The sequence below is a fragment of the Cucurbita moschata genome, unplaced genomic scaffold (assembly GCF_002738365.1).
Source record: "Cucurbita moschata cultivar Rifu unplaced genomic scaffold, Cmos_1.0 Cmo_Scf00020, whole genome shotgun sequence".
Taxonomy (NCBI): domain Eukaryota; kingdom Viridiplantae; phylum Streptophyta; class Magnoliopsida; order Cucurbitales; family Cucurbitaceae; genus Cucurbita; species Cucurbita moschata.
In genome coordinates this window covers 1,999,801-2,026,017 of record NW_019268536.1, presented here as the reverse complement: position 1 = coordinate 2,026,017, position 26,217 = coordinate 1,999,801, and the positions used below count along the sequence as shown (strand labels likewise).

The 26,217-nt window shown below is 33.2% G+C and overlaps 4 protein-coding genes across 8 annotated transcripts in view; 3 read left to right on the top strand and 1 right to left on the bottom strand.

Moving 5' to 3' along the window:
• The window catches only part of LOC111457827 (putative RNA polymerase II subunit B1 CTD phosphatase RPAP2 homolog), a 6,276-nt gene extending 1,636 nt beyond the window's left edge, over positions 1-4,640 (bottom strand). For 2 of the 3 annotated variants that reach the window (XR_002713016.1, XM_023100227.1), the window contains exons 1-6: positions 4,487-4,640; positions 3,259-3,878; positions 2,164-2,844; positions 1,573-1,763; positions 1,221-1,484; positions 529-687 (exon numbers count right to left, since the gene is read on the bottom strand). Coding sequence is in view for 2 of the 3 variants with exons in the window: in XM_023100227.1 (XP_022955995.1) it covers positions 529-687; positions 1,221-1,484; positions 1,573-1,763; positions 2,164-2,844; positions 3,259-3,847 (1,884 nt within the window). In the remaining variant the exon portion in view is untranslated. The remainder of the gene's footprint in view (positions 1-528; positions 688-1,220; positions 1,485-1,572; positions 1,764-2,163; positions 2,845-3,258; positions 3,879-4,486) is intronic. The other variant, XM_023100228.1, reaches the window with a different exon arrangement.
• A 3,088-nt stretch (positions 4,641-7,728) lies between these two features.
• On the top strand, positions 7,729-13,060 carry LOC111457866 (probable hydroxyacylglutathione hydrolase 2, chloroplastic). The gene is made up of 8 exons (XM_023100290.1): positions 7,729-7,934; positions 8,380-8,559; positions 9,065-9,268; positions 9,827-9,950; positions 10,555-10,655; positions 11,870-11,944; positions 12,044-12,142; positions 12,675-13,060. The coding sequence occupies exons 1-8, from the start codon at positions 7,878-7,880 to the stop codon at positions 12,819-12,821; spliced, it is 987 nt and encodes a 328-aa protein (XP_022956058.1). The 5' UTR covers positions 7,729-7,877; the 3' UTR covers positions 12,822-13,060.
• Positions 13,061-14,544: 1,484 nt separating this feature from the next.
• LOC111457867 (protein TIFY 9-like) lies at positions 14,545-18,078 on the top strand. Of its 2 annotated transcripts, none has more exons than XM_023100292.1 (6): positions 14,545-14,745; positions 14,816-15,008; positions 15,122-15,209; positions 16,963-17,110; positions 17,325-17,382; positions 17,805-18,078. In XM_023100292.1, exons 1-6 carry the CDS (start codon positions 14,649-14,651, stop codon positions 17,839-17,841), a joined length of 621 nt encoding a protein of 206 aa, XP_022956060.1. In that variant the 5' UTR covers positions 14,545-14,648; the 3' UTR covers positions 17,842-18,078. The 2 variants fall into 2 exon arrangements, with proteins under 2 accessions (XP_022956060.1, XP_022956059.1); XM_023100291.1 differs by having other exon boundaries at positions 17,787-18,078.
• Positions 18,079-20,577: 2,499 nt separating this feature from the next.
• Positions 20,578-21,781, top strand: LOC111457490 (protein Tube-like). 2 transcript variants are annotated; one of them, XM_023099709.1, is made up of 3 exons: positions 20,578-20,999; positions 21,105-21,215; positions 21,249-21,781. In XM_023099709.1, the coding sequence occupies exons 1-3, from the start codon at positions 20,808-20,810 to the stop codon at positions 21,480-21,482; spliced, it is 537 nt and encodes a 178-aa protein (XP_022955477.1). In that variant the 5' UTR covers positions 20,578-20,807; the 3' UTR covers positions 21,483-21,781. The 2 variants fall into 2 exon arrangements, with proteins under 2 accessions (XP_022955477.1, XP_022955476.1); XM_023099708.1 differs by having other exon boundaries at positions 20,706-20,999; positions 21,105-21,675.
• The last annotated feature ends 4,436 nt before the right edge of the window (positions 21,782-26,217 follow it).

Below are 26,217 nucleotides of genomic sequence, written 5' to 3'. Positions count from 1 at the left end.
GGGGGGGGGGGGGGGGGGGGGGGGGGGGGGGGGGGGGGGGGGGGGGGGGGGGGGGGGGGGGGGGGGGGGGGGGGGGGGGGGGGGGGGGGGGGCGGAAAAACTTCAGAAGTGCTATAATTAAGGCTTTAATTGTTAGAGGATAATCAATCAAGCAACATTTTTGTAGAATATTAATCAAATATGCAACAATTTCAACATCTGATTACGATTTCCTCAAAACGAAAAGTTCCAGTCAAGGAGAGGAATAAGGTCACATGTCATCAACCAATTTTCAATTAAATGAATGGATATTTTTTAGCACTAGAAAAAGAGCACAAGTAAGTTGATTTGGTATCAAGTGCACCTATACAATTCAGAATATCCTAGTATACAGTTCTAGAACTTGGCTTTAGCGATAGCTGATAAATAAAGCATGTTTCATATCATCAAGATTATCATTCCGTTAACTCTTAAACTGCTTCTTTAATACTCCGTGCAAAACAAAGCATTCGTTTCTAAGCAATAGAGAAGATTTATACGGAGACAAACCTTGTGAAACAGACTTCTACTATGTGACACTTGGGAGTCAAGTGACGGAATCCGGCAAACAGATAGAGCTTCTATAAACAGGAGAACAATTACTTGCCACTGCTTCGTTCTGAATGCTGGAAGTGCATCAAGGAAAGTCATAGTGTCTAACAAACACCCCTGCACAAGAATATAAATCAACGTCACTCGCATGCCAAAGTTGGACTAGCAGTAGCACAATGATAGAATACTTAATAGGATAATGAAAATTTGTACTAATAATACTACCAGTAATACAAAAGGTCCATCAGGTCAGGGGATAAGAAAATTTGAGGAATGAATCCGCTCCTCAGACTACCAAGGTACATTGAAAATAGTATTTGACAAAGCCATAATATCACAAGAGAATGCAATTCAACACCCCCTCCTTCCTCCCATCAGCATTTTCCAAACTAGATCAAGATGTTATAATCTTGACGTATAACTAAGAATTACTATATAGTGAATGCGACTCTTTTGGGGAATGGTACTGCAGATACTAAATAATTTTTGTGTGTATATATATATATATGTATGCATGTATGTATATATCAACACAAAATAAATAGTAACATAATAAGCTCTGGATCTACGCAAATTAATGTAAGTTCTCAATTATCACCAAGAAAAATTATTGAGAGAAAAAGAAGGCGTCATGAATATTTCAACAATACCATCCCATGCTCCAAACTTGATATTGGGGTTGATAGCTTAAGTTCAGAGGCAAGTCCAGGTATTGACCGTGTTAGACATCCGGCAAGTGTTTGCTTGATTTCAGAAGATCGGCCATCAGCAGAAACAATTTTCCTCGGATACTCCCTCCCATCAATATATTGAAATTCCTCGTGGAACTTTTCATCTTTTCCATAAATGTAGGCCAGGGAAGATGATGTCATCCATGCAAAGATTGCCATCCACATGGTTGCAAAAGAAGATAACTGAAAGTAACAAGATAATGTGGTGGGAAAAAAGAACATTTTTAAGTTAAGAAGAGAAGGTACATCCAAAAAAAGAAAAGGAGCTTACAGTTAGGCTGAAACCCTCTGGAGGCGAATCATACCAAGAGTCATTGGGATCAAACAGATCAGAACGTAATATTCCAGGTTTGTTTGACTTCTCTGAGGATGAATGTGGTTCAGATATGTTCTCGCCATTTGTAGATGCTTCTTCATTAGCATCACTTGGACGTGGCAATATAATAATTCCAGCTTCAGACACTGAATATTACAAACAACCAAACACAAAGAAAAACTGTATAAAGTGTCTTTTATTTGTGAGGTATAACAAAGACAGCACAGAAGGAATAACTATACGAGTAACCATCTAGTTCATATTCATACAGCAATTTTAAACCACTAAGAGCCAGTTTTTGTTTTTTGTTGGCTGAAGTTACAATACTTCAAGGAAAAAGAATGCAGAGAAGGGGGAGATAATATATTTGCTAATATCGATGAAATCACAACAAAAATTAGACCTCTGGTTGGTTTATACATCAAAATAGGGATAACTAGAACTAGTTTCAGCCGTAGAGCACATCTAAGGGCCAAACAAGTAATATTATCTTTATAGCACTTAGTACAATAACTAACCTCAATCATCATGCATAGAGAAGAATACCTGCATCAGAGACCTCATTTTTCCCAGAAGTAATTGCTTCAGCTGCTTGGCTCAGTGCCATTGCACAGGCTTCAGCAGATTCAACGCGTAATATGTCCTCATTACCATTGTCAGCATTTACCAAATTGCTTGTCATTCTGGAACATTCCTTTGTCTTCCCCATTTCTCTGTCCTCTGGAAGGTTTATAATACTGGTCTCATCAGTTTTTGCATCTGCCCAGGTTACAGAGCGGCGCAGGTTTTTCTTGCCTGGTTGTTTAAGGGAGGACTTGATCTGAGTTTCGTTAAGATCATTGGATCCACCGTTTGGTTCTTCAGTCGTTATATTGCAATTAGTACTGCAGTGATTTGAAGTTGAGGGAGCATCAGACAAATTATTATTACTTTCTGCGGTGGCTGATACATTAGTCCTTTCTTTTGATCCTCTTGCCTTCCGTCCAACACTGTTTTTTGTGGGAGCTGGACCATGCGGGGTTTCCAAAATGGTAAATTGTTCATTTGATTGTTTACCACAGAACTCTCCTGTTTGTGCTTTTGACTTTGTATCAAAAGTCATCTCTTTCAAACCAGATGATATCTTCGAAACACTATACTCTTCATCTGTGATTACAGTAGTTGCGAAAGAGAAGTCACTGAAGAAATCCTTTCCAACACCCAATTGCTTAATTTTAGCTTTAGAACCTAAAATAGTGCACCAAAACTCAATTAAACAAACAGGAGCAAAAAAATACACTGTTCACTTTTTTTTTCTTTTTTTTCTCTCCTCTTTTCTCATAAAGACATCCCAACTCCCAAGAATGCATTAGCTTCTATATATTATTTAACAATCAAACACAGTAAGTTGCAGACATGCTATAAAAAGTCCAACTCCTTAATTTTAGCATTAGACCTAATGGGAGAGTACTTAAACTCACTTTTAACCACCTATACAAATAAATCTATAGTTCCATTTCTCCATTTTAGCATTTTAAGAATGTTTTTCTTTTTCTAGGAACATCTTTTGAATGCATAAGCGTCTCTAATATGGAATTCAACAACCAAACACAATAAAACTTTGGCATACAGAGGGGGAAAAAAAAAAAAAAGAATGGTTACCATCCTTGAGTTCTTTTCCATCCTTTCTGGGCGAAGTCATGATGTTATGATTTCTGTGTGGAACATAGCCTTCAATTGCATTTGATGGACCCATCCACTCTTCAATGGGAACTTCTCCTATACTGCTTTCTATCTTCTCCTGAATTTCAAGCCCCAAATCACAACTGTTCCTCGTATTTTCCTTAGAATCCAAACTCAAATTCTCAAACAATCTAAGAATTTCTTTAAGTTTCCCGGGATTCATAACCGAACATCTCTCATCTTGCAATCTCCCAGAAAAGGCACGACTGTTAATGAGACAAGTGGAAGAGCAGTACTTATATGTCTCTTCTAAATCATACACCTTATGCTCTTTTAAGGAAATTCTGTACCGGCCTTTCCTAGTGTTATCAGATGGCAAATTAGATTGGCATAATGGATATCCACAGAGGTTTGCAATAGACCGCTCAGTCACCACGTCTTCATAGTCACTGCGAGACATCAGAGATCCAGCTGCAAATAGCTGGTTCTCATTATGAATTCCGTCAAGGAGTGCAAGCTGCAATTTATAGACTGTGTCTTTGATCAAAATAGTCTGATTCTTTGCCATTGGCAAAATTCCTCAATATGACTTCACTTTCCTGTAAGTGAAATGATAATTTAACATACATCGACGCTGGATAAAGATTAAACGTCTCGACATTGTATAAAACAATCAAACAACAAGGATAGGCACCATTAAGACACTTGATAATTTCTATCCATATAGCTGCTAAAGACCGTTCCATGTACAATTTGATTAGTTTTTTTTCCCTATATGAACATAACCAATACCTGCAGAATAAAATGCACGGGCACGGACAAGGCCACACACTATTTTACAAAAAAAAAACTAGTAAAGACAACACACTTAGACTTGCAAGTCAAAATATATCTATACTCTCATACAATTCCATGAAATTATACTTCGACATATATAGAATTTTAAGAGCATATTCAAAATATCTCAGACCAGCACCAATACGAAACCACAAGTTCTTTCTTCACTCGAATCGTCCGACCAGACCGACAATCTAAACCGAGACAAGGAGAGTTACGTAAGTAACAGCAGATGTTGACAATGAAGACTTCGCATAAGGCACCTCAAGAGAAGAACATGCCAGTGACATTCAAGAGATTTCAACAGAACGACGGAGAGAGAAATACTGCGGGAAGCAAAAACAGTAAATAGGAAGATGAGCTATCAGACCTGCAGGGATTGGACGCTAGCAGTGGTTAAACTTTCCTCCCAAGGAACTTCCGCCGAGCCGATCGCCGCCGGAGAGGACGACGAACACGATACCGTGAGGAGAAGCCAAAATTGAAAACGTTTCTAACTTCAGCAGTTCGGTCCGAGGGTTTTAATTTTCTCTCCATAAGAACCCAAATTCAGACCCCACCTACGACTATTTAATTCGAAATTTATGAAATGTTAAATTACTAATTTACCCTTCTCACTTTCAAAAATATTCAATAAATTTTTAATTATATTTTATATTTTATATTTTATATTAAGTCTAATTAATCCTCTATATATATATATATAGTATCGAACTCAAATTTTTTATTTTTTTATCTGGTATTAATTCATTTTAAGAAATGTCATTAAAAAAAAAACGAATGACATGTTAAACACAAAATTGAAAGTTCAAGAGTCTTTAGATATAATTTATTAAACGCTTTGGCCTGTTACGTATTACCACCAGCCTCACGATTTTAAAACGCATCCGCTAGGGAGAGGTTTCCACACTTTTATAAGAAATGTTTTGTTCCCCTGTCTAACCAATGTGGGATCTCACAGTAACCTTGTGTAGGAACGTGGGTGTCATGTTGGACCTTGATGAAGAGTTGGCCCATTTCATATCGTCATGGATGAACTTTATTACCCGACTTCAAGGGTGGGAACCACTAGTCTCTATAACGTGTTAAAAAATTCAAATCAACTCAATCTAAATCATCCTAATATATATATATATATATAGTTGAGAATGTTTGCATAATCCACCCCAACTAAATGGTGTGCGAAAGTTATCTATTAATAATCAAATAAATTACAAGGATATAGAAATAGTAATATATGGAAAGAACAATATATAGAAGACAAATATCTATATATTGATCTTACAATAAAATATCAAATATGATATACATGGTAAACTATAATTTAGTATTAAATATCTTTGACCGTAGTCAACCTAATCCATGTAGTTTGGGTTGATTACGAACTTAATTAGGTTTCATCGAGTTCAAATAAATGAAAACTTTATAGATTAGATTAATCCACGAGTTCTCCTAAAACTAAATTGGATTCGACTATTTTTGTTACGAATCACTTACACCACCATTAAAGCACGTAATCCGATTTTAAATTAGATACCATTTGTTTTTAATAATAATAAAAGTAAGTAATCTAAATTTGCATGTTTGACCAATAAAAGGAGGGACAAACTATCATGGGTATGGGCACCTTCAATTCAAGTCCTTTCCTTAATAATGAAAAGTTGAAGTTAATAGGGCCTTAATCCCTAATTAAGGAACCTAGTGACATATGCTACTTTCTCGAATATAGGAGCACCTATAGGTCGAGAAAAATATATCATTTTTGTGAAATTTTTTTTAAAAAAATTAATATCCACGAACCAATATCGAATATTTAGAGCGAACAAAGCTACGGGTTCTATCCACCCCAGTTAAAATTAACCATAGACATATGTGTTAACTACTTCGTCCTCTAAAAGCACTTACAAAATAGTTGAATTTGACTCACCGTCGTAATTGTAATTGTTTTTAAATTGAGTTCTTTCCAACTCGAGATAATTAAAAAAAAAAAAGGTAATTACATATTTTTTATATTTATATTTAAAAATACGTAGAAATGATAGATCTCCTTATAGTACATATACGGTTTGAAAATTAGGGAGTATTTTTAAAACACTGTTATTTCTGTATATATTTTTTTATTTTTAAAAAAATTGAGGATGGAATATATTAGTAGTAAAAATATTATTTAAATTCAAGGATATTATTATTTTTTTTTTTTTGACGATGTATAAATTCAAATGTATTTTTATTATTTAGTTAATATTTAAAAAGTATTTTTAAGTATTTAAAAGCAAAAAGGAAAAAGAAAGACTAAATTTATTGGGAGCGTCAACGCAATCATATCACTGCGTCAGAAAAAAACATTAAAAAAAATATAATAAATAAATAAAAAAGAAAAAGAAAAGGGAGGCATTTTTTTTACCGAATACGTCTCCTATTATATTATTATTTATTAATTTTCTTTGAAAATATCTCTAACACTAAGCTTTAATAATATTTACTTTCTAATTATTTATTTAGTTCATAATAATTAATTAATGAAACTTTACCCAATTTAATATCCATTATGATTAAGGTTTACTTTTCCTATGAAATGTTTGTTAAGTTAGGTCAATTTTAATTAGTCATTTATTATATTAAATATAATCATTATTATAAGATAATTATTTAAAAAATTATATGATTTAAGTTGCTAAATTATTTGGTATAATATTAAAAACTAATATTAGTACCTTTAAATTAGGAGAAGTTTAAGATGAAAAAACAAACAATTTTAATAGTTGGTAATTTTTAAATTTTTACCAAGTTTAAATTGCAACACACACAAAGTTTATAAAATAATAAAAAATAATTTTAATATTTATTAAAAATATATAGATTAATTTTAGATATTTAAAAGTATGTGAACTAAAATATAAATAGATCAAAATGTCATTTTCACATTTTTCAAATTTAAGGTAGAGTAGGCAGTGACTTTACAACCACTCAAATTAATTAAAAAATAATTATATTTTTATAATATTAAAAAAATGTTAAAATAAATTTTTGGTGTTCATATTTTGGAGACTTATTTAATTTTAGTTTCTGCCCTTCTAATAAATCTCAAATTTAATCCACATTTCCAAATTTCTTTGATGTATTGATTTTTCAATAATAAATTATGAAAATATATTTATCTAATGTACTTTATTACATGTGGTTTATATTATTATTTAACTAATTTCAATAAAAATTTAATTTTAAAAGGATTAAACTTAAAATTTATGAAAAAATAAATAGACGAAATAAATAAAAAAATACCTTAAAATTTACATTTTATTTAAAAAATACTCATAAATTAAAAAAAAAAAAACACTCTTGTGGTAATAATTTATTTTAATAAAATTAAAGTAGGTTAATTTTACTTTTTAAAATTTTTATTGATAATTTTTTTGATATATATTTTTTTAAAATTTAAAATTTTATTTTTGAAATAAAATATTAATAGATATTTTTCTTAAAATTAAAAATTTAAAGAGAGAAAAAAAAAATATATATATATATATATATTTTATTAATTTAGCGGGTATAAAATCTACCCTACCCGCTTAAAAAGCAAAAACATAAACGCGTCTTACAAAAGCGTAATAATATAGTGGCGCTAAGAGTTGGATTGATTCGCTTCACATAATTACGACTCGAGTGCCAACTGCCCTCGCCCTGCCCCTCTCCACCGCTCTCTCTCTCTTCTCTCTCTCCTCCCTCTCCGATCTCGATCTTCTCTTCTGGTGGAGAAGAAGATGCAGATGATGGTCTCCAAGGCTTCCTCAGCCATGGCCTCCATGCCTTGCACTAGGGTTCGCTTTTACTCTTCTTTTGTCTTTCTTTTTCTCTATATTTTCGTTTCGCAATTGCACTCTCTCATGTTTTCTCTGAATTTTTCTTCTTGTTTTGTTGGAATGTTTTCGATGTTGTCGGTTTTAAGCTATGGATACTCTCCAATGTAGCTGAAGCAGTCTCGCGGTTTATTTTGTTTTGAATCTTTGTTGATCGGCCTTGTTATATCTTCTGCTACTTTCTCTTACAGTATGACGATGAATATCTAACGGATTCGATTTTGTTGCTCCTCTTGTTTGAAATTGGTACTGCTAATTTTGTTGCTAAGATCTGTAACATCACGATGTACGATCCTTCCTTCTCGTGTCTTGTATCTTGTCATAGTGGGCAGTAAGTCTGTAATGTTGTCGGGGTTTATTGAACAGAAACATGTGTTTTAGCTTTATTGACGAATGGGAGTTTCAGGTTGGAAGCGTATGTGTCTGGCCGAGCATGAAACAGCTTTCTTTTAGAAAAGACCTTTTGTATGGGGTTATGAGACTCTTATCTATACCATTGAAAACATTGCGTGGAGCTAGTCGTTCACTTAAAGTTGCTCAGTTCTGCAGTGTCGTCAATATGTCTTCCACATTGCAAATTGAACTGGTAAGCTGTTAGATCTGGAAATTGCTTTTATGGTGTCAATGGCATCAGTTCTTTTTTCCCATGATGGTTTTGTGGTGGTCATTTTATGATTACTTTCTTGGGTTAACATTTTCTTTCTAAATTCATGCTTTAGTTCTAAAAAAATTTCATCTGAGAGAATTTCTAATTGTAGGAAGAGGCCCGAATGGTCTAAATTTCAATGTGTTATTTCTTTCCAAAGTTAGATTGCTTCAACTATTGGCATACATAATATATAACTTTCACCTGCTCAGCTACACGATATATAATTCTTGTTCTGAGTCCATTCGAGTAAGGTGGCTACAAATTATATTTAATGAGACATTAGCCATGCTCTTTTTGTGCTCTCACCCTAAATGAATCCATTTTTAGGATTGCTGGTTGTCCACTATCATTGTACGTTCTACATCCCACAATAACTGCTTAATCAGCTGCAGCATAAACATTCATTACGTATCTCTATTTTATTCTACTCATTCTTCGATAGGTACCTTGTCTTCGTGACAACTATGCATACCTCTTACATGATGTTGATACGGGCACAGTTGGGGTTGTTGATCCTTCTGAAGCTGTACCAGTTATAGATGCTTTAAGAAAGAAAAACAGAAATTTGACATATATACTTAATACACATCATCATCATGATCACACTGGTGGGAATGAAGAATTAAAAGCAAGGTACGGAGCAAAGGTATGAATTTAATTTTTTTTTTTGCATTGCATCAATATTCTAGTTCGTCTCATCCTATAAATGTTGTATGTTTGAGTCCTAAAGGTTGGTCATAGAGGTAAGAACCTGTGTACCTAACCTAGAGGCCATGAGCCACAAGACTTCTTGAGGCCATTGTGTGAGAAATTTATTGACTCTCAATTTCTTGATGCCAGAAGAATGTTTATCTATTAGTCTCTATTCTTAATCCTTTTATCTAGTAAACATAGTGGTGAATATTTTTTTAAATATAAACACAGATATCTATTGTCATGAGAACATCATGCCTTATCACGTCAAGAAATGTTACATTCTTCAGTACTGATCAGAAAGTATTTTTTGTATTTTGACTTGTTTTGAATTAAAAACTTCCCTAACTTGTCCTTTAAATTAAGGCTTGGATTGAAATGAATTAAGGAATTGATGCTGACTTATGTTATACAATAGTCCATGAGATATTTCTTATCCTTGAATTGAGGGTTTACTTTTACAATCCATAGAACTTCTGTCAATTTTTTATACCCTTTTTTCTGGCTGTAGGTGATTGGCTCTGGAATAGATAGCGACAGAATTCCTGGAATTGACATAGCTTTAAAGGATGGAGACAAGTGGATGTTTGCTGGGCATGAAGTGCAAGTAATGGAAACTCCTGGTCATACTCGAGGTGTTTGTTACTTGTTACTTTAGATTAGTTTCTTGTATGATAAGATGTTGTAGACCACGAGATTAAAGGAGATCATTCTCCAAGAGATCTAATCCCAATCTTTATTATGATTCAAAATGTGTAGAATATATGATAGAAACCCTTACTTATAGGGAATTAGAGAGCAAACTAAAGTCCAATCCAAAAATACAGTTAGATAGTTAAAAAAGGATTAGTCAAGGAATTGTAGTAATTATCTAAGATTAATCTTATCCTACAATCCTATTACATCAAAATAGGTCCGCTAGATTTGTTTCTTGTATGATAACCCTCCCCTTCCTCCGGACGTGCATGAAAAATGAGGAAATAAAAGATGAGAGTGAGAATAGAAATGGAAACTTCTATTGTTATTCTCTATCATTGCTACATTGTCTCTCATATGGTTTAGCCTTGCTTCGCTCTCCCTATTGGATTTAACTTTGATTATTATTCTTTATTAATGTTCTCTTAGCTGATTTTTCCTTGGATACTAAATGTGGGTTTGTTGTGCCTATGGAACTCGGGCTTCTCAGCATTCTATACTTTTAGGCCCTGATTTGTTGTTTTTGATTTTGACTGAATTCAGGTCATATTAGCTTCTACTTTCCTGGATCCGCTGCAATATTTACTGGAGATACTTTATTCAGCTTATCTTGTGGCAAGCTTTTTGAAGGAACTCCTGAACAGGTTTGTTTGCCTTATATTTTTCATTTAATTGGATGTTATCTAAATGTGGTACTTCAAGAATGCGGAATGCCCAGATAATTTTTTCTTGTTAGATGTACTTATGAATTATGATCTGCTTCTTTGTGCTTTATTTTTCACTCCTTTGGCTCTTGTCCTGTTGTCCCACCAAGTTTAAGAATATTTGACTAAAGGATTACTCAAAATCTTGTATGTTGGATTGGAAGTCATATATTGTTAACCTTAATGATATTCAGTCTGTTGTTGAAGTCATTTCATGGCTTAAGATTGATGGAGATGAGAGCTCTTTGATTGGTATGGTTTGTCAGGTCTCCAAGCTTGAGAGATTAGTGTCTTTAGGGGTGAGGTTTTGAGTGGGATTCCATATTTTTCCTTCATAATTCAAGATTCCTTCCTTTGTTAGTTTACGGAAGAAAAACTTCAGGAAGGACTTCTTCTCGGAAGGGGTCCAGGGTGTCTCGTTTAGTCAGATGGAAGATTGTGTTGTGTTCAATCAAACTAGGTGGATTTGTATAGGGAATTTGAAACTTTGTGATGAAGCCTTGCGAAGTTTCTTTTGATGCTAATGCTATATTAACATTGGGTTATAGTGCGCAAATATGACCATCATCTAGCTAAGTGTGCTTCAATTTGTGGGCGTAAAGATACTTTTAGAATTTTATGAACATCTTATCTCATCTGGTTATCTAACGTTCTCCAAGTTTTTGAAGTTCTCTATTCAAAATTGAACAGCAGGGTGAAGGATAACACCCCATCCTTAGCTATTTACGCCCTATCTTTGTCACTTCTCTCAGAAATTTGTTTCAGTGGCTTTTATCCTTTTGAAGGTTTCTATTTTCTACAACTTCGGTTTTGGCCTTCCCTGGTCTGATAGGGGGATCTTTTAAGATTTCCTCATTGCTCTCTTTGTTCTCCTGGCCTTGCCTTGGGCTAGGGATGTTCCTCAACGTGCTGCCATTTCTTCGGGGGAGATTTTCTGTTGTTCCCTTTATTCTCATCTCATGTACCCTGTTTTGTGGTTCTCTCATGAATAAAATGGCACTCAGCTTCAATATGCTTTGTTCACTCATGAAGTATCTATATCCATGTTATGGAAAAACTATTGTTATTAAAGAGTGAATTTGCTGCTGAATGTGAATTAAGCTTAGAAACTTGATTGCTTTTAGTTATTCAGATTCTAATCGTTTATATCACAGATGCTATCTTCCCTTAAAAAGATCACTTCTTTGCCAGATGATACCAACATATTTTGCGGTCATGAATATACTCTGGTCAGTAACTTATTGACTTCTATTTATTTATTTTCTACGATACTCCAATTTTCTAAGCTTGAATGCCGTTTGCCTAATTGTAAGATTACCATTTAGCAGAGTAACTCTAAGTTCGCTATGTCCATTGAACCTAAGAACGAGGCTCTCAAATCTTATGCAACCCAGGTTGCCAATCTACGAAGCAAGGGCTTGCCAACGGTAACTTTTTGGCAATTCTTTTATGGATGGTTATTTGATATTTAAATTGGTTACTAGACAAATTTCTTTCAATTTGCGTAAATAAGGGTGATTGTTTCTTCATTTGAAAACCATTGCCTATTTGAGTATTTTGTATTCCCTTTCATTTGAATTGAAGATGAAAAGAATCGTCACTTCCTGTTTGTATAGTAGAATTGTTCAAAACTTTACATATAATCGGAGAGGTATTGTGTGTGGATAGAAGCTTGCATCGTAGCAGTATGTGGCTAAACCTATTGTCTCTTAAAGAACCTTTTTTGGATAAGGAACTATTTGATTAAAAGCATGAACTTTTTTGTATTCTTCAGTCGTGAGTTTGCTTGTCCTGTATTTTATGGAGAGTTATTTGTGATGTTATGAGCTCCTTGGAAAATTTGACTTTGTTGCTATGAAAACAATAATTTTGGTATGAACCCAATGCCATGAACATGGCATACATGATATATCCTTCCATCACCCCAAGTATTTTTGAACTTTGATTTTAATATCTCAGATTCCAGCAACATTAAAGATGGAGAAAATGTGCAATCCATTCCTCCGTACATCAAGTATCGAAATTCGACAGTCGTTAAACGTTCAAAATACAGCGGATGATGCAGAGGTGTTGGGTATGATTCGCAGAGCCAAGGATAATTTTTAGGCACCCCCTACAAAACCTCAAAAGAAGAAGGGGGTGGGAAAGTTCATTTTGGTGTATAGGATGATGATAGGTTAGCCATATGCATGTGTAAAATAAGTTAAACCTCGATGATTTCCTACAAGTTCCATTATCAGTTCAGTTCTTAATTTTAAATTCGCACCTCTCCTGCCACGAGAATTCAATCTTTTTTGTTTTCCCTCTTTTGAAATGAAGAGTGCAATCATTTGATCCCTGATGTATATTCATTATTACTATTATTATTTAATTATTTGATTTCATTTTAATTGATTATAGAGCTGATGAAATCAACAGGTTTAGAAGGAGATCCTCCGATGATTAGAAGGTATGCATGGGTGGTTGGTTCATGCTCAGAAATGGGGTGCCATGCAAATATTGCATAAAGGTCAGTAAATGATGTGTTTTTGTCAACCTTGGAAAGGTCAGGTCTCATATTTCTTTGTCAAGAGGTTGATGAGGATTCCCCAGATGTCCACGTGGTGCTTTGTCAGTTGATGAAAATTTCCAGATGTCCACCTGGTAGAAAAGCTTTCCTCTTTTCTACCCCAACCAATGTGTGACATCACAATCCACCTCTCGGGGTCTAGCGTCCTCGTTGACACTTGTTCCTTTCTCCAATTCGATGTGGGACAGCCACCAAATTCACCCATTTTGGGACCCAGCGTCTTTACTGGCATACCGCCTTGTGTCTACCCCCCTCGGAGAACAGCGAGAAAGTTGGCACATCGTCCGTTGTCTGGCTCTGATACTATTTGGAACGGCTTAGATTCACCTAGCAGATATTGTCCTCAAGGTTTTAAAACGTGTCTACTAGGGGAAGGTTTTCACTCCCTTGTAAATGGTGTTTTGTTCTCTTCTCCAACCATTGTGGGACATCACTAACTATATATATATATACACACACATATACATACATGCATTTTAACATTGAAAAGTTTTCACTTATCAAAGTATTTTTGAAAATGTATAATAAATCGAATAATATATTATATGTTTAACCTAATTCTTAAAAATTTAAAATATAATTTATTTATTAACGGTAGGTATACATGAGATGAGTTGGAGATTGGGGCAAGTATGAGGAATCTAATCCCGATTTTTGGCTCAATTTAGTTAACAAGGAGAATCTCTTCCTACTTCCTTTCTCCATTATTTATCCTTTGTTCAAGCAATAGTATATGTCATATAGTTAATAATATATCGATACTTATGCAAAATTCTTCAATTTTTGGATAATTTTTATGCATTAATAACATTAGTATGTTATTAATATTATATCACATGATGTACAAAAGTTTTTTTAATATGTTTTTTTTTAATTTGTTTTTATTAATTTTTATAATAAAAATGTCGATTCACCCTAATGTCAAATCTATTGCCCTACGAAAATATCAACATATAAATAGAAATTTAATATCAAACTACAACAGGTTCATTCTTAATTCATATATTTTCAAATAAACACGTGTTTATTTCAATTTTAAATAAACAACATAATAAAATAATATTCTATCACAATTCTCGTTAAATAAAGGTTAATTATAAAGTTGGTCTTTAAGTCCGAATTAATATTAAAATTTTAAAAATTATGGAAACAAAATTTATAAATTTAACCAAAATAAACGGAGTTTTTGTAATTATTTTTTCTGACTGAGTAGCTTTTTTTTTTTTAAATACCAAAATTACCCTCCACCTGCCGTTTTTTAGTATAATATCTCTGGTCCGGTTCTTGTGCCTTCAAATTGGAGTGTTGAGTCCATAAATAATCTTCGTATTCATCTTTCTCTCTCAGAGTTCGTTCCTCGAAATATGTCCTTTGTTGAGTTGGATTTCTTCGCCATGGACAGTCGATCCCTCAACTCCGACTCCAATCCCACTCTCTTCCGTCGCCATAGAAGCTTCAAAGGTTCCACAATTTCTTTATGCATTCTGTTTTTCATCCAATGTTTACAAATTACGCGATATCTTGCTTTCAGATATTCAAGGCGCCATTTCCAAAATCAATCCTGAGATTCTCAAATCTCTCATCGCCTCTGGCTCTACAGAGCATAGTTCCGATTTCGCCACTCCGATTCCTCAGAAATTTCCGCCGCTGTCACTGCACCGGACTCCTAATGTTGATCAGAATCTCTCCACGCCACCGCCTGTTTATTCCGCTACTACCTCTAGGCATTCTTCAAATCCTTCATTGTTCGGTTCTGTAATCGTAATTCGTTGTTTGATTTCTGAAACTCTACTCTTCTTTTTGTTATAAAATCATGATTGTGGTTTCTGATTTTCAGGATGAGTCCAGTGATCGCTTCCGAAAAATATCCTCTAACGATTTTCTACAACGAAACCGTCTCCGTTTTCCACGTTTCGCGTGATGAGGTATCATTCGTTTAAACCATTTCCTCTTCCTTTCCGTAATCATGTACGGATTTCAACCTAAAATATACGCTGCCTTTTACTGAAGGATGAAAAAAAATTAAAAGGAAAAATAAATTAATTTATATTCATCAGCTTTAGAGTTTATTAATTAAAATTCAACTTCAAACTTTAAGAAATCAATATAAAATTAAGAACTAAATCGATTTAGAGCCATACAAATTATTAGTTATCTAACTTGCACATATTTTAGACGTTTGAATTTGGTAAATAAAAACATTATATTCATATTTATGTCATTTTTATTTTTACAAAATATTTAGTGGATATTACTTTATTGGTTGTTGGGATAAGCATTCTATTTTATTCCACTAGTCGTTAAATTTATATTATATTGATTAAATTAAAGTTATTTTCCAATTTCATTCATGTTTTAAATCCCTTACTTTACTTGCACCTTTTGCAAAAGAATAATTTACTTGATATTTTATATTTGGCACGTTTTTTTAGTTTTTATATATACATAACTATAATTAGTTGCTATATATGGTCCTCTTTATTTATTCTATCCATCATTAATTATTTATTCTATCCATCATTATTTAGAATAGATAATTTATTGAGATTCTACCTTTTTTTTTTTGTTATTAGTATTAGGTTAGACTTTGTTAATTTGAATATGATTTAATCCGTGATTGAGTTAGTGGTCAAAGAGATAATTTTTTTTATAGGTTTGAATTTTTGTTCCATTTTTTATAATATAAATATATTCATTATATAACATGAAAATGAATTATTCAAGTGTGGTTTTGAATTTTATGTTTATTTTTACTGCAAAAGTTTTTAATAAATATTTATCGAAATTTATAATTTTGTTGAAAAAGAAATTATTCCTTACAATTTATAATCATTTCCCTTCTCCTCCTCTTACTTCTCTTACCCATGTGTTTCACAAATAATAATTATAATTAAAATAAAATAAAATAAAAAAGTAAAACGAAAGGGGATTTGGCCTTTGTTACGAATGAACCCAGAACTGAGGATCGATTTATATATGTGTATATATATATATTGAAAGAGGATTTGCCTTTTGTGCTAGAAGACGCTGATGATCGATTGGGAGAGGCGCCATATGGTGCTGTCCCCGGTACGACGTCCCTTTAATTAAAACGAAGTTGTTGTAGGATGTTGCGTGGGGAAGACAAGCTGAGTTTGCCTCTTTTCCTCCCTGTAGTAGGCCTGAAATGAACCCACATGTTGGTCCTTCCATATCTGAAATGAAGGGAAACACTTTTTGTGCTTTGAAAAACATAGTTAAGAGGGGAAGGAAACAAAAGGAACCATGAAAAAGGCCGCTGATGACTGGTGTTCAGTGTGTTGAGGATTGTCCTATGTTGACTAATTTAGGGAATGATCATGAGTTTATAAGTGCATTTCTCCATTGAAATGAGGTATTTTGGGGAACAAGTCTAAAGCAATACCATCTAAAGCAATACCATGTGAGTTTATGCTCAAAGTAAGAATATCATACAATTAATCAGAGCTGTGATTACTAACATGGAGGCGAGCGGCAGCGAATATCCACGGGCGACCATGCATGGAGAAAGAAGAGGGAGGAAAAAAAGATGGATTTTAAAAAATAAAGGAATTCTTTTAGTAATTAAAATCTCAAATGATCAAAACTGTACTTTTTCCAATATTGTTTGATGAATCTCGTTTCCCTGTCTAACCATATATGCTATACTCGCACTGATAGGCCAAAAACATTATGAGGTTTGCTGAAAAGGCGAGTGGCACTGGCACTGGCATTAGAAAGGGTGAAGCCGAAAAGGGCCGACCAATGGCTGAAATTACTTCAAATCAGAACCAGCAACCGGTGGCCATTGATCCTGAAGATGATGAGGGTACGTATAGGATAGATAATTTTCTAGCAATGTGAGTTAAAAATGAACAAGATTGGTCATTGATTTTTTAGTTGAAAGTGTATATGTTTTAACTGTATAATACAATTTTGGGAATATATATATATATAATTTCTGTAAGCCCTAAACTATAGATAGCCCTTATTTCAATGTCTTCCAATAATTTCTCTTAAAAGACTGGTTAATTTGTTCTCAGATCTTCCATTGGCAAGGAAAAGGTCACTCCAGAGATTTTTGGAGAGGCGGAAGGAGAGGTAACACCCCCAATGTTTATTTACTTAGACAGAATTTACTTGGTCTAATAGATATCTCTGTTTATGTTTGATATGAACTAAATCAAATGGAAGTGCAACTAACCTGATTTGCTCGAAAACACTTCATTATTCTTTCAATATTTTGGATAAAACTGAATCCATTGGCCTTCTTGAGTTAGAAACTATTAGGGATTGAACATTGAACATATGCATAATGTGAGATTTAAGTTAAAAAGAGTGTGATAAATGAGTAGTTATCAGCATGTCGATGAAATCTTTTAGCATTTGTTGATGAATTGGTAGTTTAAACATTTGATGCATCATCGACGTTTAAGAAATGAATTTGAACTGTGATTAAGAAGCTTCACATTAGCAATAAAAAAAGGATTTGTATTTATGTTCAGTGGGGTTATGATTTATAGGTTAATTCCGGCGGTGCCCTATGGTTGTCGCTTCTAATCAGGGAAGGGAAGGGAAGGCAAGACTGTCAAAAATAAATAGAGAAATTGGGAAGTTTAGTGTTTATTCTAAATAAGTACAAAATTATTTTGTACTGTTTGCTCTCTTTTCTTTATTGTTTTGTTAGGGTTAGGTGTTTATTGTTCCTTTTCTTTCTTATCTTTATCCTTGGACTTTAGACTTAGAGAATCAAACTTCTCTCTTTATTCCCTTAATTAATTACCTCTCACTTCTGTCCAAGTCTATTTGGAGCATAATCTCTTATGACTTTTACTTCTTTATTTTTGATTCCTTTCGTCTAATAATTTTTTGCACTAGATTTTTGAAAAATATATGATAAAATGATTAGCATGCTCCTAAAAAGCTTATGGTTCTTTGTATGGTTGTAGGTGAATTTAGCTTTCTAATTGCTTTAAATTTTCTTGGTCAGTCCAATAACAATTAACAGTAGTATTGGACGCTGAGTTTCGAAGGAGGGATGTATTACATTCTTTTTTTAAAGGTGTAGAAATCTTTCCCTAGTAAACACATTTTAAAAACTTTGAGAGAAAGTCCAAAAAAACAATATTACAAATGGTATTCAGAGCCTGATATTGGGCGATGTGCCATCGAGGACGTTGAGCCTTGGTTTAAGAGGGGCTAGATCTAACAAAGGTCATATGACCTACCATGAATAACGATGGTTAAAGATTACGATAATTTCTATATCAAGTCTACATGGATTTCCTTCATGCTTTCTAGAACCATGGAAGTATGAAGGGTTAGTGGAGCTATGGGGGTGGGGAATCCAAGGTCCCCATAGCTCGTAAGTAGGTTGGCCCTTGGCCTATGCCTGTATAGTAAGCTTAAAAGGGCTGGTCGACCTTAGACTACTTGAGCGTGCCTAAGCTTGCTTTTGTCCAACTCCTCCTTCATTCTAATATTTTGATACGTTTCTTTAGGTTTAATTTTACCTACAATATTGTCTGCTCTAGAGCTTATCTTGGCTAGTCTCAGCACCCATCCTAGCCCAGGCCACAGTGGGATGTCAATGTATTCTGGACCAAGGTTCCAGTGTTCAGGGATGGTCGACCTTCACGCTCTACTCCGGCCGGTCCCTTGGACCTGGACGACCCCACCCAGTCTCGGCCCTAATAATCACACACCGAAAATGAAAGGCTCGGCTCCACCCTTGGGCCTGGGCTTGGACCTAAACTTGGGCTGAGTTGAAGCTATTAACTCCACACGTTGGGCCCACCGCTTCCTCTTTTAATCCCTACAATATCAACTCTCCTTGTTTCTTATAAAACATTATTACATTCTAATAATTCAGAGGTTTTCAACGTAGCTATCATATACATTTGCATTATTTACCTATTGACATATGATAACAGTTCTTTTTATTTATTTATTCTTCGTGAAATATAATATATTGCCCACCAACTTTATTGGAGTATACAAGTGAAAGAATAATGTCTTCATTGTTACGACTCCATAAAACTAAAAAATAAAACCAAGAATGCTCATCCACTAGATAATTAGAATATTTATATGTCCATTTAAAGAAGTCTTATATCCGTGCAAAATTTATCTCCTCAAGGCTTTAAAACGTGTCTACTAGGAGAAGGTTTCCACACCCTTATAGATTGTGTTTTGTTTTCCTCCCCAACCAATGTGGGACATCACAATCCACTCCCCTTTGGGACCCTGCATCCTTGTTGGTACTTGTTCCTTTCTCCAATTGATGTGGGACCTCCACCAAATCCATCCCTTCAGGGCCCAGCATCCTTACTAGCATACTGCCTCGTGTCTACCCCCTTCAGGGAACAACGAGAAGGCTGACAAATCGTCTGCCTCGTGTCTACTCCCCCTTTGGGGAATAGGGAGAAGGCTGACACATCGTCCGGTGTCTGGCTCTAATATCATTTGTAACGGCCCAGATTCACCGCTAGCAGATATTGTCTTCTTTTGGTTTTCCGTTTTGGATTTTCCCTCAGGCTTTAAAACGCATCTATGCCCTGGGATTTGACGGCGGACTTAAAAATCCACCTACAGACGCGCTCAATCATTTCGGATAAAACTTGCATCCTCTGTATTATCGCAGCTGCTGGTACAGAGTTAGCCGATGCTTATTCTCCAGATACCGTCATTGCTTCTTCTTCAAAAAAACATGTTCACAACCTGTAGGCCTTTTACCTCTACGCGCACACGGAAGGCTTCAAACTTAAATTAATTTATGATACCATTATTGGTTTGGATATTAAGTGATAAAATCCAAAGTTTAATTTTCTTCCTAATTTATAGTTAACAAAAAAAATACATTAGTATCTTTTAGCCCAAGCAGACAATATGTGTTAAATTTGAATTGTTACATAAAATATTATCTTTTAGTCAAAATATGTGTTAAACTTGAATTGTTACATAAAATATTATCTTCGACCAGAAGGTAAGCTCGTTTCGAGAATTTATAAAAATAAAAAAAAAACATTTATATACAAATTTTTATTGGTAATAATAAAGTATTATAACTCAAAAAAAAAATTGAAAATTTGAAAACGGTAACAACCTTAAAGTCTAAGTACTTTTTCCATTTAATATATATACATATTTAAATCGTATATAAAAAAAGAATAAAAGAATAAAAAGAATTGAGAAAGTGTTGGAGAAAGCTGCGGCATTCTTTTCGGGAAACGTTTTTTGTTTTTTTTAATTACAATTACTTTTCCTGGAAAAATAAAAATTTTATAAACACGCGCCCACATCCGCGCTTGGGATAGTAAATTGCGATCTCACATAATGCGTCCACCGATGATGGTCGACAAGACGTCGTGGACCCCAACTGAGTTGTTCCGGTAAGATTCTCACGCGCGTAAACCTCCTCCTTTCTTTCTTTCTTTTTTTTAATTTTTTTAAATTTAATTTTTAATTTCCCATTTCCTTCATCTTCCTCCTCCGAACGCTCATTTCTGTGTGTGTTTCGCAGAGTAATGAGCAGAGCTCCAACCATGGCGACGGTAACAGCCGCCTTAGAACGCTCTCTCGAGAACTGTTCTTTAAGCCACCGTCAAGCCGCTCCGCCGGTTCCTTCCGATTCACACGGCGGTTCTTCTACTCATCATCTCCACCTCAACTCTCATCTCTCCTTACCTTACCACTGGGAGCAATGTCTCGATTTAAAGGTTTTCTTTCTTTCTTTTCCGCTTTCCGCTTCAATTTATGCGATTCCTTGCGCTAGGGCTTGATTTTTCCTCTGTTTTTGATGGATTTTGATTTGTTTTCGACAGACAGGGGAGATTTATTACATAAACTGGAGAAATGGAATGAAAGCAAAGGAAGATCCGAGGTTCACAACAGAAGATGATCAATACAGCGATGATTACTACTGCTACTCCGATGACGACGACGACGACGACGACGACGACGACGACGACGACGACGACGACGATAGCTCTTACGACAGCGAAGAATCATCAACGGCGTCCTCAAACAACAAGAACAAGAACAAGAACATGGAAGAACAGCAAGAAGAAGATGTATTGGTGGTTGCAGGTTGCAAGAGATGCCTAATGTATTTCATGGTGCCGAAACACCTTGAAGAGTGCCCTAAATGCAGCAGTGGTGAGCTTCTCCATTTTGATCGCTCTGAAAATGACATTCCATGAATCGCACAAACTTCTTTTCTTCATTTCATTTCTTTTCTTTTCTTCATGGGAAAGAAGAAGGAAGAGAGAGAAAGTGAAGAAATTAAGAGAGAGAAAACTTTGATCTATTTTTTAGGGTTTGAAATTGTTCCCATGTGTATTTGTCAGAAAGGGGAGGCATATGGGGTTTTGGTTTTAGTTTTGGATTTTGTTTTAGCCTTTTTCTTTTAATTAGTTTTTTTTTTTTTTTTGAAAATTTTTATTTTTCTTACCTTTCTTTCCATTTTGAATTCTAATGGGAAATGGAAGATTTAGAATCATCAAGATAAAGATTTTTTTTTAAAAAAAAAGTTAATAATATGTCGTAAAGAGCTTCGTTGTGTTCCTTGTTTGAATGATAAAACGTTTATATTTAATATAAAAAATAACCAATATCATATTTTTTATATCTTGTCATAATTATCAATTTAAGCATAATTTAGCTGATAGTTAACACATACTCGAGGTTCTAATTTTCCTCTAATTTTTTTAAAAATATTAAATTAATTTAATGTTTGGGTATAAATTAAAAAATAAAAATTTAGGTTTAAAATAAATAAATGGAATTAAATAGGTAAGTAAAAGATAGGTTGTTTAATAAATACTTAAAACTAATAATATAAAATTAAAGGAATTAAATATAAATAAATAATTAAATAAGAATAGGAGATTATAAATATTCCCCACCAAATACCTTCACGAAGCCCACAACATTCCGTCTCCAATTATTATTAATTGCACACTTTTATAACACACTTTATATTATTATTATTTCTCAATCTTATAAATCTTGTTTTTGTAGCTTTATTAATTAAAAGCTAAATTTTATAAACTTTTAATAATATCTTTAAATTTAAAAAAAAATCTAAAAAATTATTCTGATTATCATTTTATTTAAAAAATATTCTTGAATTTTTATAATATTTATTAATATCGTTAGACTTTTAAAAAAAAATTAAAAAATATTTTTATTGTTAGTACTGTGACTTGCTGTAATGCAGCCATGCCCCTCGCTTCATGCTCTTATTGCCATGGCGGTGTCCAATAACTTCCATACCACGATTCGACCCACTAATATATGGGTTGGTTGGGTTACCCTCCCTAATCGAATCCAACCTACTACTATACTTGTTACGTGTATGCACTAAGAAAGCACCGAGAGAAGACGTAAATTCTTTGACAAAACTTAAGAAAAAAATTATTAAAATAATCATAATAACCCAACGATCCAATCTTTTGTTGAAGTAACGTTGAATAAAAGAAATTAACACTTCCAAACAACCAAAGAGACAGACTAAAATTAGATCAATGCTTAATTAAATGACTCATATACATAATTTCATTAACTTATAATTCGGTTTATTACATTTATAGCCTCTCCTCTTCACAAAGAATTCTACTCGATTAACACATAGCTCGGTGTCTAATTTTGTAACAACTCAAGTCCACTGCTAGTAGATATTATCCATCTTAGTCCATTACGTATTGCTATCAAGCTCATAGTTTTAAAACGCATATATTAAGAAAATGTTTCTACACCCTTATAAAAATGATTCGCTTACCTCTGCGACGGAGGTGAAAGGAATTATATTAAAGTTTTTGAAAATGAATTAAAATAATTTATTTTTAGAAAAAAGAAAAGAAAAAGAGAGAAATGGTAAAATAATTGGAAAAATCACGAGAAAGGTGGTGGGAATAGGTGAGGGAGGAATGCCACATAACATATAACTAAAAACGAGTTTGCAGAGATGCCTCTTTTCTCTCTCTCCTTTTTCTGCTTTTGGAATCTTTTTTTTTTTTTTCCTCAAACTATTCTCTCTCTCCTCTCTCTCTCTCTCTCTATATATATATATGTGTGTGTATGTATATATATCTAACAATATTCCTTCTGCCACCAACATCGAATCTTTCTCTGAAACTATTCTCTGTCCACCATTTTCTCTCCCATTCAAAATCACTTCGACCCCCACCATTTCTCTCACTATATATTGGATTGAATTTTCAAAAATTTAAAAATCTAAGTTGATCGGGTTGATCTGTCCATCACAGAAAACAGAGTAACAATTCAATTCGATTCCATTCTACTTAAAAGTTGAAAATATTTTACATTTGTAAGATGACCGGTGAATATTTGATATTTAAAATTTATAAGATTTTAGTTATTAATGCAATTTATAGGGAAGATAAATATAATTTTTTTTTAAAATAGTTTTAAAACAAAAAAATGAATAATCTGACAATTCTCTACGATTTTTTCTATTTTTACTTGCTCCTCCGCTGTGATCGAATGAGAATGAATAAGAGGCTCATGGGATTGACGTGAGGGGGTGAGGATGACTATATTTCTGGGAGCGAACTCCAGGCGAATATGAAGCGCATGGATACAAGTCATGCCTTGTCTACAAACAAGAAAGCTATAAGTAATGTAACTATGAATCTCATGGAGAGTTCGATCCTAGCTCAGGATGAAAGCTGGCAGCATACTTAACACATGCAAGTCGGACGGGAAGTGGTGTTTCCAGTGGTAGACGGGTGAGTAACGCATAAGAACGAGAAGTTACTAACTAAGAAAATTAATATGATTTCATTTATATAAATTAATATTAGTTTATTTGCTATAGGATTATTATATATATATATGAAAAGTACTAAATAAAAGTTTTTTTTTTTTTTTAAATGAAGTTATTAAGTGATAGAAATATTAAGATAATAGTTTATTATGTATTTAGCAACCATTTAAAATTACTTTTGGTCAAAATATGTCGAATATTTTTAATAATTGTTTTTTTTTCCTACTCAAATAATCCTTTATCCAAAACCCTAATATAATATGACAATTTTGCCCTTCTAACTTGGTCCTTTGACCCACTCTGAAACGACAAATATTGTCTGTAATTTTTCCGTACACGTGTTATTTTTTTTTAACTAATTTATTTCCAAATATATAATTCTGTTTGTCATGCCTCAAAATTTTAGAATTTAAAATCTCAAGAATTCCTTGTAAGTTTTTAACTCAAACTAAATAAATAAATAAATTTTATTTAAATTATTTTAGACTTGTTAGGCCTAAACAAAAATCAATTCACCGTTGGGTTTAATTTTTACGAATGTGAATAAACTGAGATCATATCTTAATGAAAATAATCGCATATTGTTTTGAAAGTAATCATGAATATATGAAATTACAGTTTAGAAAGACTTAAAAGAATTGATAGTTATTATCTATTCGAACTACGTGCATGTTTTTTTTTTTTTTTTTTGGCTTAACCTTAGAAATTATATAGTTCATCGCACTTGTCTGGAACAATCTAGGTTAGGTGACGTCTTGAGAACCTTTTATAGTCTTCATGTGAATGAGAACAAAAACATTCTAAAATGACCTATGTTGGACTGTGAGGATAGTCTTCAATATTATAAGTTATTCAAGATAAGTAGGTAACAGAATCATGTTGCATAATGTAGGATACTATCGAAGCCATAAAATTTAAGAAAATGTCAAGATCATAAGATTCGAATTCTTAGTTCAAATATGGTTTAGGGACTAACCAATGTGGAAATTGATTGTCATGTGATGCCTACATAAAGAAGGGACACAAAGAGAAGTCCATTTTACCTGTGAGGTCGAGACACAATTCCCCAACCCATTTAATATATAATATATATTTTCAACGCATGTTAAAAAATATGCATAGTTAATTTTGAGACTAGTAATATTTAAACTAAAAGCTACGTGGTAGAATTTTTTTAATTGTGTAATATTAAAATTTAAATTTTTAAAAATTATGATTTATTAGTTTTCTTTTTTTTTCTTTTTTACAATTTTTTTATAAAGATTGTATTGAAAAATAAAACTTTAAAATAACTATTTTTTAAAAAATAATAAATTGAGAAAAATTACATTATTCCATAGAATTTTTTGATTTGGGATTTATATTTATGAATCGTTCATTCTAATCACCATTACCCATATAATTCTATATAGAAATTCTTTTATTTGAAATTGAATTGCATTTCATTCTAATCACCATTACCCATATAATTCTATATAGAAATTCTTTTATTTGAAATTGAATTGCATTTTTTTTTCTTTATTAAAAAATAAATAATATACATAAATTTTGCAATTTGAATATATAGTTACATTATAGAATATCAAATGAAAATAGTGGTTTAGTAGTGATTAGAAGAAACGTCTAAAAAATGAATATTATAAATGAATATTATAGAATACCCCTGATCCGTGCAAAAATGAATATTCATTTATAATTTCTACAAAAAATGAATATTATAAATGAATATTATAGAATACCCCTGATCCGTGCAAAAGTAAATGAATTTTTTTTTTTTGTAGAAATGAATGAATTTTTTTTTTTTTGTAGAAATGAAAAATGAACGGTTTCATTAGAATGAGAATTATTTTGAGGATATAAAGAATTGTTTAAGAAAAGCTTAAAATAATTGATATACCCAAAGATAAGCCCAAGCCCGTATGAGGGGTATTAGGCCCAAAGATAAGCCCAAGTCCGTATGAGGGGATTAGGCCCAAAGATAAGCCCAAGTCCGTATGAGGGGAATAGGCCCAAAGATAAGCCCAAGTCCACATGAGGGGGATTAGGCCCAAAGATAAATATACTCAAGTCTACTGAAGGCCCATGGGAGCTCAATAAAAAAAAAAAAAAAAAAAAAAAAAAAAAAAAAAAAAAAAAAAAAAAAAAAA